Source organism: Mirounga angustirostris, unplaced genomic scaffold, assembly GCF_029215605.1.
Source record: "Mirounga angustirostris isolate CCGP_5_RB_7025 unplaced genomic scaffold, mMirAng1.0.hap1 SCAF_8, whole genome shotgun sequence".
Lineage (NCBI taxonomy): Eukaryota > Metazoa > Chordata > Mammalia > Carnivora > Phocidae > Mirounga > Mirounga angustirostris.
This window is the reverse complement of record NW_026991716.1, coordinates 60342515-60355173: the sequence shown is the minus strand read 5'-3', so window position 1 is coordinate 60355173 and position 12659 is coordinate 60342515. Positions and strand designations below refer to the sequence as shown.

Sequence of the window (12659 nt, the reverse complement as noted above, 5' to 3'; positions counted from 1 at the left end):
ACTTGACAGATTCTTTCTTCTGCTTGTCTGTTGTATGCTCTCAAACTGCATTTTTTTTTTCATTTCACTTTCATTTCAGCTCCAGAATTTATCTGGCTCTTTTTTAGGATTTCTCTCTGTAAAACTTCTCATTTTGTTCATGATTATTTTCATGATTTCATTGAACTGCCTTTCTTGTAGTTCACTGAGCTTTCTTAAAACTATTTTGAATTCTTAATCAGGCAAATTGCATGTCTCCATTTCTTTGGGTCTGTTATTGCAAAATTATTGTGTTCTTTGGTGATGTCATATTTCCTTGATTTTTAGTGTTCCTTGAAGTCTTGTGTTGCTGTCTTCATATTTGATGTTTTTTTAATTTTAAGATTCTATTTATTTATTTGTCAGAGAGAGAGAGAGCAAGAAAGAGAGCACAAGCACAGGGGAGAGGGAAAAGCCCGATGTGGGGCTCGATCCCAGGACCCTGGGATCATGACCTGAGCCAAAGGCAGACAGACGCTTAACCTCCTAAGTCACCCAAGTGCCCAGCTGTCTTCATATTTGAAAAAGTAGTTACCTTTTCAGTCTTTACTGACTGGCTTTGGGGGAGAAATGCCTTCCATCAACCCTGTTAGGGACTCTAAGGCTTTCTCAGACCTTTTCTCGGATACACCTACTCCACACTTCTTCTTTCTTCTTGTGGGGGAATTCTTAAAGTTTTATGCCTTCTCTCAATACTGCATAGTCAGGACGTATGCTGACAGCTTCCCTTTCATTTTTCTTAGGGCAGTGATGAATCCTCAATTTTGTATTGTTTCTCCAAATCCCACAGAGTGGAGCCAGCTTCTGCAGGCGCTCACTGGTCCTCTGCAAAGGCTCATTCTTGCTGCCATTGGGAGCATGCACATGGAGCCGGCCATGAGGTAGGTGTGTGTGGAGGTGAGGTGCATGGAGCCTTGGCAGTGCCTGTGGGCCATTAGAGGGAGAAGCTAAGGTGATGAATGCCCAGAGGCTTGTGGGTGAGTTTACTAATGGAGTCTAGGGTACATGCACTCAGTAGGATTCACATCCCTTTGGTGCCCTCTGAGAGCCCTACCTGCTGTTCTCCCAGTATTAGCCACCCTATCACACAGCATACCTCAGTACTCTGGATGAGGTAAGAAGGAAGTGGGTTTCTTTGGCAGCATCCTGCATAGCTGGGACAGGTGAGTTCTCATTCACAAGCTCTCACTTTCCCCAGCAGGAGAAATCATGGGCTGAAAAGTTGTCTCTTGGTACTGAGCTGTGTAGCCTTGGGGGAGGGGTGATGCATGTAAATTGAAACTGCTCCTCCTACCCTTTTTGGATTTCTTTGCTTCAGTGGTGTGCTGGAACTTCTCCACTAGACTCCACTAGACTTCTTCCTGGACTTCCACAAAGCTATCTTATCCATGAGTGATTGTCTAAATTGATGTTCTTTAGGAGGTATATGGTAGAAAACTCTTGTTCCACTATGATGATGACTTCCAGTAATTCACTTGTTAAGTGTCATTGTGACATTCATTCCAGGTATGGTGGCAACCAAATAAGTATCAGAAAAATGTGATTTGATGACATTTTTTAAAACTAGAATTTTAAAAAGTACATGTACATGTAAAATGTATTTATAAGGGAATTATTCTTTTGTTGTTAATAAGCAGTTGCTTAGAGAATTTCAGCTGGAATCATGGTACAATTTGATTTTATTTGGCTTCTATTTGTGCTATTGAAAGCAAAAGTCCCAAATTATAGCAATTGATTTAATAATTTTATGGATTAGGTGCCAAATTTGACCTTCTAGGAATTAAAGTGCTTAGATATGAGTAATAAGATAAGGTAAAACCTAAAACTGTAGATCAAAGACTTTTATTTCAATTTATACTTGTGTCAGAATCAAGTCATAGGAACCACAGATTTATTTTATTTGGCTAGCACTCTGCTTTTTTTTTAATGAATATTAAACAATTTTATAGAAAATTGACTTAAGAAAACTTCAAAACAAATGACCTTAAAACAATAAAAATGGAATAAGCACCACAAAAATTTTGTGACAAAGAAAACACCAGTCCAAATTATTTCACCAAAATCATTATATTAGAGCTGATTCTTATTTTATACAAACTAAGAGAAAGAAAGTTAATAAATGGCATTAATGAGGATAAAAAGCAAAGATTAAAATACTTACAAAGATAATGTTCATTAAACATCATTTTTTCTTTTTCTTCAGGGCATACTATGTGCTAAACTTTGTTCTGTATGCTTGGAATTCAACAATGAACAAAACTGACAAAGAACCCCTTCATGGGATTAATAGTCAAATGTAGAGGAATATTGACAACAAACAATAAATATAATAGGCATTTAAAATATGTTAGAAAGTGATAAGTGCTATGGAGAAAATGAAAAAAATGGAGCACTAATGGGGATTAGAAATTCCGTGTGTGTGTGTGTGTGTGTGTAATTTAAAATAGGGTAATTCAATGTGGTCATTATTAAAACTTAAAGGAAGTAGCTATGCTACCTGCTAGAGCAGGCAGAAGAAACAGCAAATACAAACCTTCTCAGGTGGGGGTGTGCCAGGAATGCTTGAAGAATTGCAAGAAGGCCATTGTTGTGGAATAAAGTTAGCAAGAAGAGAAGAATAAGAGATGATGTCAAAAATGCAGCAAGAATTGAATCCTGTAAGACCTTGTAGGCTAGGCCATTGGATAGAATTTGGCTTTTATTATGAATCAAATGGAAAAACACTGAAGATTTTGAACAGAAGACTGACAAGGAAACTTCTTGGCTTCTGTGTTTTTGTAAAACTCAAGGAGATCAAGGGAAGAAGTGGGGAGACCATTAATTGGGTACCGAAATAATCCAGGGATGTATAATGGTGTCTAGAACCAGAAAGTAATAGAAATGTGAGAACCAGTCAGATTCAGATATATATTGATGGTGAGGCAAATAGAATATATAATTTAAAAGGCTAATTCACATATGTTTACAGTTGTAAAATTTCTAAGTAAATTAGAAGTAATCCAACATTGTATAAAAAATATCATGGACAAAAATTTCCCAAGTTAGGTGAAATACGTAAATTTACAGATCAAAGAAGCTCAGGAAAAGCAGGAAAAATTTAAAGATAAGCGCACTTACATCAGGTGATCTGTGTACATCTAATGTACAGTATGGGTAAGGAACAACTAATCTATGGAATGAGGCAGCAAGTCTGCAGTGCAGCTGGGGGTTGAGTGCTAAGCCCTGTGACTCAAAGTGTGGTCTGAGGACCAGCAGCACCTGCATCCTCCAGTTAGAAATGTAGAATCTCACACCCTACCTCAGATTTATGAAATAAAATATGTATTTGAATAAGACCCCCAAATGTTCTTGGGCACATTAAATTCTGAGAAGCATTAAGACACCTGAGCTCACTGCAGTCTTTGAATGGCTGGGTTAAGGCTATAATTAAAGGTATCTTCCTAGCCCTAATCTCCTCCACTTAACCAAGCAGCCTACAATCTTAATTTCATTTTACTAGTGTGCCTCCCTAATGGAAAGAGACATTGCTTTATTACAATGTATTAAGTTGGATTTCAGATGAAAGCCAGACTTCTTCAAAAGTCTAAAAGAATTTTTTGAATAGGAAGAAAGCTTGTTCCATTACAGTGCCCATATATAATGGCTTTCAATTCCAGCTACATATTTAGAACTGCCCCAGGAGCTTTAAAATATACTGGTCCACACCAGATCTACTGAATTATAATTTCTGGGGGTGGAGCCACAGATTGGTATATTTTAAAGTTCTCTAGTTAATTCAGCGTGCAATTAGCTTTGAGAACCACTATGAATGAACTCTCAGTTTATTGACTTATATAACAATGCCTCCTTTAATCTGAATATAGTGGAGTCAGTATAGCTTTCAAGTTTATCTTCCTTGAAAACTTGTTATCAATCACTTCATTAAAATGTATTAATCTGTATTATAAAATCAATTAAATATTTAGTACATGGTGAGGTGGTATGCATTTCATTCATCCTTATTTCATAGTTAACAGTTGATTATGTCTTTTTTAAAATTTAAAGAGTATTTATTTATTTTCTTTCCAAGTTTTTATTCATTTATTCATTCATTCATTTTTTGGGAGAGAGTGTGAGCATGAGCTGGGGGGCAGGAGGAGGGGCCGGGAAGAGCAGAGAGAGAGAGAAACTCAAGCAGGCTCCACACCCAGAGTGGAGCTTGATGCAGGGCTTTATCTCATGACCCTGAGATCATAACCTGAGCTGAAATCAAGAGTCGGATACTTAACTGACTAAACCACTCTGGTGCCCCCCAATTTTTTATTTAAATTCCAGTTAGTTAACATTCAGTGTAATATTATTTTCAGGTGTAGAATTTAGTGATTCATCACTTACATACAACACCCAGTGCTCATCACAAGTGCCCTCCTTAATACCCATCACCTATTTAACTCATCTCCCCCATCCACCTTCCCTCCAGTAATACTACATTTGCTCTCTGTAGTTAAGAGTCTGTTTCTTGGTTTGCCTCTCTTTTTTACTCCTATCTTCATTTATTTTGTTTCTTAAATTCCACATATGAGTGAAATCATATGGTATTTGTCTTTCTTGGACTAATTTATTTCACTTAGTATAATACTCTTTAGCTCCATTCACGTCATTGCAAATGGCAAGATTCAATTCTTTTTTATGGAGTAATATTTCATTATATATATATACATACCACATCTTCTTTATTCATTCATCAGTTGATGGACATTTGGGTTCTTTCCATAATTTGGTTATTGTTGATAATGCTGCTATAAACATCAGGGTGCATGTATCCTTTTGAATTAGTATTTTTGTATCCTATCCTTTGGGTAAATACCTAGTACTACAATTGCTGGATCATAGGGCAGTTATATTTTTAACTCCTTGAGGAAGCTCCATACTATTCTCCAGAGTGGCTGCATGAGTTTGCATTCCCACCAACAGTGTAAAAGGGTTCCCCTTTCTCCACATCTTCACCAACAATTGTTGTTTCCTGTGTTGTTAAATTTAGCCATTCTGACTGGTGTGTGGTGCTATCTTATCGTTTTGATTTGTATTTCCCTGATGAGAAGTGATGTTGAGCTTCTTTTCATGTGTCTGTTGCCCATCTGTATGTTTTCTTTGGGAAAAATGTCTATTCATGTCTCTGCCCATTTTTTAACAGTTGATTATATTAATAAAGTAATGACAAGCATATAACTAGTAATATCCAAATAATATTAATATTTAACTTTATGAAATAAAACATTTCATTTCACAGCAGTTTGCCTTGTTATATTTTTATGTAAAAATTCACTTGTACCCCCTCAGTGCCTACCAGCTAAATAGTACAGGGACATCTATAGGGTGCTATTTGACCGGAAGACAATAGCTATTATTAAAAATCCATAAAATAGGGGCACCTGGGTGGCTCAGTTGGTTAAGTGTCTGACTCTTGATTTTGGCTCAGGTCATGATCTTAAAGTCATGAGATCAAGCCTACTGTCAGGCTCCACTCTGGACATGGAGCCTGCTTAAGATTCTCTCTCTACCTCTTCCACTACCCCTCATACTCCACCCCCCACTCATGCACACACACTTTCTCCCCCCTCTAAAAAAAAAGAAAAAATCCATAAAATAGATATATCCCAATACAGTTTTCTGGATAAGGGGCCAAAATTGCATTATCAGATGAAATGATAAACATAGACTACATTTTGTTCTTCAAACACAAGTTAGAAATGACTAGGAAATCAGATAACTAAGTGGAGTGGGTGAACATGTAACTTAGTTGAACAAAAGAAAGCATGTGACTTAAATAAAGCAAGCAGGCTTAAGTCTAAATAACTGCCAAATACTTTTAAAAATAAACTCCACAAAGTATAAAAAAGCTGAATAATAAGCAGTTAAAACCACTGCTCAAATAGTTTTTATTTCCATCTTGAAAATGAAAGCTTCAAGCACAGAATTCCATTGTAAATTGAATTTGGTTATTCCTAAGTCATCTGTTTGATCCCTTAGATTTTTCATTTCTGAAGAAGTATTTGTCCTTTAAGAAAGCATTGCAAAAATTATTTATATAAGACCTTATTAACATATTGTTCAGAATGACATTTCCAAGTGCAAAGATAAATACAAATGTTATCAAAGACACACAGTCTTTGAGTTTACTGTGCTGACTTGTTGGGAAGAGCTCAACACAGATGCTAGAAGATTTCTTTTTAAACCTGACCTTCTCCAATCAGAACAGGTCTGACAACTGATGATTTAAAGTCTTAAGTTATGTTATTAGGTAATATCAACATAAAATTCAAGAGACCTCAGGCTACAGATGATCTTATTTAAGAAAGTTTCCTCTTTTCTATTAGGCTTAGAGTCATTGTTATACCAAATCTTTAAGTTAAATGAGAGTCCTTAATGGCCTATGAAGAAAATCTATAACAGTAAATTATATCCAAATATAAAGTCATTATATATTTATGATTAAATGCTTAATAAATGATGAACCATTTAATTGAGAACAATCCCATTATGTGCACCTTAGAAACTTTTCTCATAAATCTGCTACAGAAATATCACCATTTTGCCATTTGTAAATCTTAGAAGAGAATCACATAGGAAAAAACAATGGTTTTGGACAGGTTTTGGGGAATGTAACAATCAGTTTAAATAGGTAGCTGTTTTTTACCCATTGGGCAATTATAGTTTATTTTGTTCTTTTACAGTTTTTAGAATAAGTAGAGCAGGCTCTGCTTCCATTAACTTTAAATGTCATGTTAAGAATGTATAATCAGATATTCAAAGGGCACAATTATGAACCATATGGAGGGTAGAGAAAATTGTTCAGGATTGGTACTGCCTCCAGACTTTTCTAGTAACCACTGGTATGACCTCAGGTTAAGTACTTCACTGATGTGGGCAGATGCCCCATCTTTAAAATCTGGAGGTTTGACTAGATCTACTCTAAGGTCACTTTCAGCTCTCAAAATAGCCTATGGCTTAAATTTTGGTTTAGTCATGATGTAGTGTGAAAAACTAATAAGATAATGTATTTTAATTTTGAATTCTGATTTCAAGAATACTTACAGTTAAGGCTGGTGGTCCTGGAGGTCCGGTATCTCCCTAAAATAGATTAAATAAAAGTTGCAGTTACTAATAATCTTTTCTTGCACATTTTATTTATGTTTTCTGAATGGATAGAAGCAATACATAGATAAATTTTGAAGGAAAAAAATAGAATTTCATCTTGATAGGAGTCTCTGCACAATGAAAAATATATCATGGGGTTTTAGCTCTCATGATATAAACATCACTTTGTGCACCCCCATGCTTTCTGCAGAATTTGTTTTGAAAAGCTAAAATAATCTAATTTTCTATTCTTTTGTCTACTAATCCAAAATTAGAAAGAATATCTCTTCAAATATGGTTACTTGCCAGTGGAGCAGCTGGGAAGTGTCACAACGACAGATAATTTTTTCTGACAAAGTTAGTATGAGGATCAGCAGAAATAATAAGTGGATCTCCCCACTTCATGCCTCCCAGCTGCAAGAAGCAGTCCCATTGCCTCTTACAAAGCTCTGCTAAATTGATATTGTACTTGCCATCAATTTTAAGAGGTTTTGCCTATATTTACATATTTTTAAATACCAAAATTGCTTTGCTGACCTACGTGAATACAAATTACCAGGTGTATATGTTGAGAAACTTTTCAAAATCTTTACAAAATGGCTCATCTGAAGTTTACTATTTTCTGATTTATATGTCACCTATATGCTTTATTGTATCAGGACCTCTATTTATTCAATAAGAACTCTTAATCATTAAGATCAAGCATCATTGCTATAATGCTTTTTAGGTAGACATTATGGAGACCTTATACTTTGTGGCATGAAGCTCTGAGATGTGTTTTCATGTTGAGAGTATCTCTGTGACTTTTTCTTTTCTCATCTAACATAGTCACCTCAAAAGTTAAGACTTAGTATGGGGTAATCATTACTTTTTGGAACAATTGAATAAAAATAGCCAATACTCGTTAAGGAACATCGACATAGCTTAACTCGGTCACTGAGGACCAATTTGTAAGATCAATTTTAACATTGAGGTAAATATTGAAGCCAGACAAGGATTCCCAAATGTGTTGAGAATAGAGAACAAAACACAGTGTCAAACACCCACACATACAATTCTCAACAAACTGGGATCATCCTATGACCTTATTCTGAATGACTCTTGCTTTTAGTATTTCCAAATCTCTTTTCAAGGTCACTGCCAATATATCATTATAAAATGGCATGTGAGAAAAAGTGGCAGGAAATGAAGCATTCAGACTAAGACTGAGTTAGAAAGTTAACCTCCATCCCCCCCAAAGGCCACCTGCTTCACCATTATGGTAGCAGTTCAGTGCTATTGGCAAAGTTCCCTGATACAAGGCACAGTTGCTAATTTGGCAATGGAATAGCTAATACTGTTAAGTGAGAGAGAGAAAGTGAAATCTTATAAACACAAATTAATGTCAACTAGCAGTTGTGCATTTAGTCTCTTCAAACTAATTAAATGAACCAAAAGGCTTTTCTTCAGATGCTTTTAACATAAGAGCCTTTGGTTAATTTTAACAAAATTAATTTTTGGCAGTTTAATAGTATCACTGAAAAGTCCCTGCATACATTCTCAGGGTTTTCTTAAGAAAAACTGGCACTTCTCTGGGTGAATACGATACCTTTTCTCCTTTTGGGCCAGGTGGACCACGAGGACCCAAGTCACCTTTCAAACCCTGTACGAAGAATACAACCAATGTGATTTCTATACACAATTCACAGAAATGCTTCAATTTCTAACAAGTCATTAGTCACAAAATAAATCATAATTTACTGAACTCCCAAATCCCATTCTTTAGTTTGTAGTATAGAGAGAAAGAGAGACAACTGGCACTAAAATGATAAGCAGCATCTGCGTTGTAGTGAGTACAGATACATTAAATCAGCGTGAGTCCTGAATGCTGCATATTTGTGCAACTTCGCTTCCTGCTAAAATTACATTAATTCACCATCTGGGAGAACATCATTTAGATCTATATGAGCTTTTAAGTATCCACTTTGGATTAAATTTGTGGATGTTGTAAATATCTTTGATTTAGCATTGATTTGGCCTTTATAAAGCTTGCCAAAAAAATTCAAGAATTAAATAAAAAACATTTTTATGTTTCTATCAAGTAATCTAATTGTGGGGGAAAAATAAATGAAGGACATATTCTTTCCCTATCACTCACAGCCTGAAGCTACAATGTTGTCTCTTTCCTGTTTTAAAGTATGTTTTAGTTCTCTAATTCCTACTTTTTTTAAACCTGAATTTATAAAGATATTAAATGAAACCATATAAGACATAGACAAAGTATCAGATAAATATGTTCATGAGTTTTCTGGGCTCTTGGGTGTTTCAGTGGGTATTTGGTTGATCAGACTCAGAAATGACAGCTCTCAGGAAGACCACGATAGATTTCACTGGAGTTCTACAGTTGAAGGTTTTCACAGTGTAAACAGAAAGAAAGTTAGATAGACACATCCTGACTGTGTGGTGAATAGAAAAAAAAATATCTTCCTTCATCCTTGATTTAACACATTGGATGAGGGAAGAACAATAATGGAAAAAAGAAATATTCTGAAGCTATACAATGCACAGTATATCTAGACGTCTTACTTCTCTTGGCTGAGGGATCCATCTCTCGCTGAACTGACATTTTGTAGTCAATAAATAAGGTCAAATGCCATCAGCTCTAACTACTTAATATAGAAGCCCATGAAGAATTTCAAGAAATGAAGGAAAACTGGATACTTAAAATAATCTTGTTCCAGAGGTTATGTGAAAACTGCAGTCTTACATCTTAAGAAAAAAAGACTTAACAGATGAAAACAGATGCACCTGATTGGCAAAAAACACTTCACAATTGTAGAAATACCTTTCAGGATAAAACTCATAGCTATGGGTCTTCCACTGTTACCTTGGAGTATTTATAGAAAAAGGATGAGTGAAAAAGTAAATTATATTTGAGATGTGATATTCTCTTTTTATTTGAAATAGCCTTTCCTTCCTGAATAAGCAAAATGAGACTAGTCTGAATTGAGCTGTGCTGTGAGTGTGAAACATGGATTTTTCAATATTTAGTACAAAAAATGTAAAATAGCTCATTAATTATTTTTATAGTGATTATATATTCAAATGATAATATGTTAGATATATTTAATATATTAAAATTAGTTTCACCTGTTTTTTACTTTTTTAATATGGCTACTGGAAAATATATTTATATTTGTCTTGAAATTATATCATATTTAGAAATATACTGTATAAGTATTATATTAAATAGATTCTATTTCTATTGGATAGTGCGACTTAGAAGTACAAAAACAAGAAGTTGACAAAGACTCTCCTTGATCAAACTTTAGTCAGACTCTTCTGAGTCCTCTTTTCGACTAAGCCTCAACCTTGTCCTCTGTCCTGTTCTGTCTTTGGCCTGCTTAGCCCAGTTTTAGCCAGAATCTTGCTCAGTCAGTTTAGAAAGAATCCCCCACTTTTGATATCAGATCAAGTTCCTCATCCCCCACCTCTGATGTGTAAGTGTTTGGCCCGCCTTTAGCAAGAATCCTATTAAGTCAGTTTTTTCAAGAATCCTCCTACCCTTGAGGTCTGCTCTTAATAATTTTTCATTCACTGAGCCCATCACTCTGTTGGCTATAAATCTCCCACCTGTCTTTGTTGTATTTGGAGTTGAGCTCAATTTCTCACCTCTACTGCAATACCCCTATTCCAATAGGTGTGAACAAAAAGTCCTCCTTACCATTTTAATAAGTGTGAGAATAGTTTTTCCCTAACAGGGTCAAGATTCCTGCCCTCAGGGAACTCATGTTATGAGAGGAGGGTGACTGCTGATAAACAGGACAACAGGCTGAATGTGATGAGTGAGAGGGAGAGAGCTACTATTTCAGTTGGGGTGATCAGAAAAGGCTTCTGTGTGAAGGGGACGTTTGTTGTTTTAAAGGATCCAGCCATGCGATGATCCAGGGAGAACGTATTGAGGTTAAAAGGCACAGCAAGCACCAAAGCCTCCAGGGTGAACAGAATGTCATGAGCATGCAGACAAGGAAGAGGAGATCAAGTCAAGTTTAGACAGAGGTCAATGCACATAGAGAACTGCAGGCCATAGCAAGGAGGATAGGTTTTGTTCTAAGTGGGATGGGGAAACTACTTAAATGTTTCAAGCAGAGAAATGACATGATGTGGCTTTTTTCAAAAGATATCACTTTGGCCACAATGTGAAAATAGATTGTAGGCAATAGATTGTGGAAGCAGCGTTCCAGGCAAGAGCGCAGGGTGGCTGAGGTAGGGGGGTGACACTGGAGATGGAGAGCAGTGATCAGAGGCTGCACATACTGGGAAGAAGGACATGCAGATATGTTGGAAGAGGGGGGCAAAGCAAAGGAGGTGCCAAGGCTTAAGTAAGTAATAGGACGTTGTACCATTTACTGGACTGAGAAGTTTATTAAAAAAGAGGTTTTCTTTCTGCTTCCTGGTATAACACTATCCAGAGAAAGACACATGAAGAAGAAATGGCTGAGAAAGACACCAAGTACCCATTTATTCAACAAATATTATTGAATATCTACAAATATATGACTAAACTCTGTATTCTATGAACATATGGATCTGCAAATGTTATTTTTTTAAAAGGCAACATTAAACACAACATTCAGGAAAATGGTTAACTCTGGGGTGGGGCATGGAGTTACACTGAGTTCTAGGTACACTGGTGTTCCAGTTATTACTATGATTCATAATCATCACACATTATATGTTATACAAATATTATTTCTAGGTATAAAATAATACATTAAAATTTTTCCCAATATTCTTGCCTGACGAACTAACCCTAACTGCAACTTCTGGGAAGGAGTTATTGGCAAATGAATCAGCTAACCATCCTTGGTTCAATCAACCATGCTCAGGAAGCAGTGGGGGAATAACGCAACCAAATATAAGTTGATGTGAATTTTGAGTGCTATTATGGAAGTATATAGCAAGTGTGAAGGGAACAGTTCCCAGAGAGGCCTAAATCTACTGGAGGTACTCAATATTCAGGAATGTGGAGTTCAGGAGAGTCAGGAAAAGAGTGGCATTTTATGCAAAATCCTAAGATGTTCAAGCTTCCCTATAAAATAGGTATAAATAATAGTTATCTTGAAGGGTTGCTCTGAGAATCATAGGTTATAAAAACACTCAGTACATGGTAGGTACTTAATAAATGTTGCCTTTACTTTTCAAGTCCAAGTTTAAGGGATAATTAATAGTTCATTCTGTTCAGGTTTGTACTCAGTTTGATGGATATGGAACCACTGTGCTTTTAACTCACATACGATAAAATGCAATCGAGAAGTACTGCATTCATCAAGCTTCTACTTTTATGGTCATTGAAGTGGGCCCATGTAACTCATGTCCTCTTGTGACAAAGTACAATGTTTTTAAGCCCATGGCATCATAATAGGCTCTGAGAAACAGATCAGTAATGCTTTTCTCAAGTGCAATTTTTCTCCTCATGTCACACTGGTGCTGCTATCAATGGTTATTGAGTACTGGGGAGAAAAAGATGCTGCATTCACCATAAA

At 35.9% G+C, this 12659-nt stretch overlaps 1 protein-coding gene across 1 annotated transcript in view; it reads right to left on the bottom strand.

The window, feature by feature from the left end:
* The window catches only part of COL19A1 (collagen type XIX alpha 1 chain), a 216228-nt gene that overhangs the window by 56716 nt on the left and 146853 nt on the right, over positions 1-12659 (bottom strand). The window contains exons 13-14 of the mRNA XM_064596956.1: positions 8723-8776; positions 7093-7128 (exon numbers count right to left, since the gene is read on the bottom strand). Of these exons, the coding sequence (XP_064453026.1) occupies positions 7093-7128; positions 8723-8776 (90 nt within the window). The remainder of the gene's footprint in view (positions 1-7092; positions 7129-8722; positions 8777-12659) is intronic.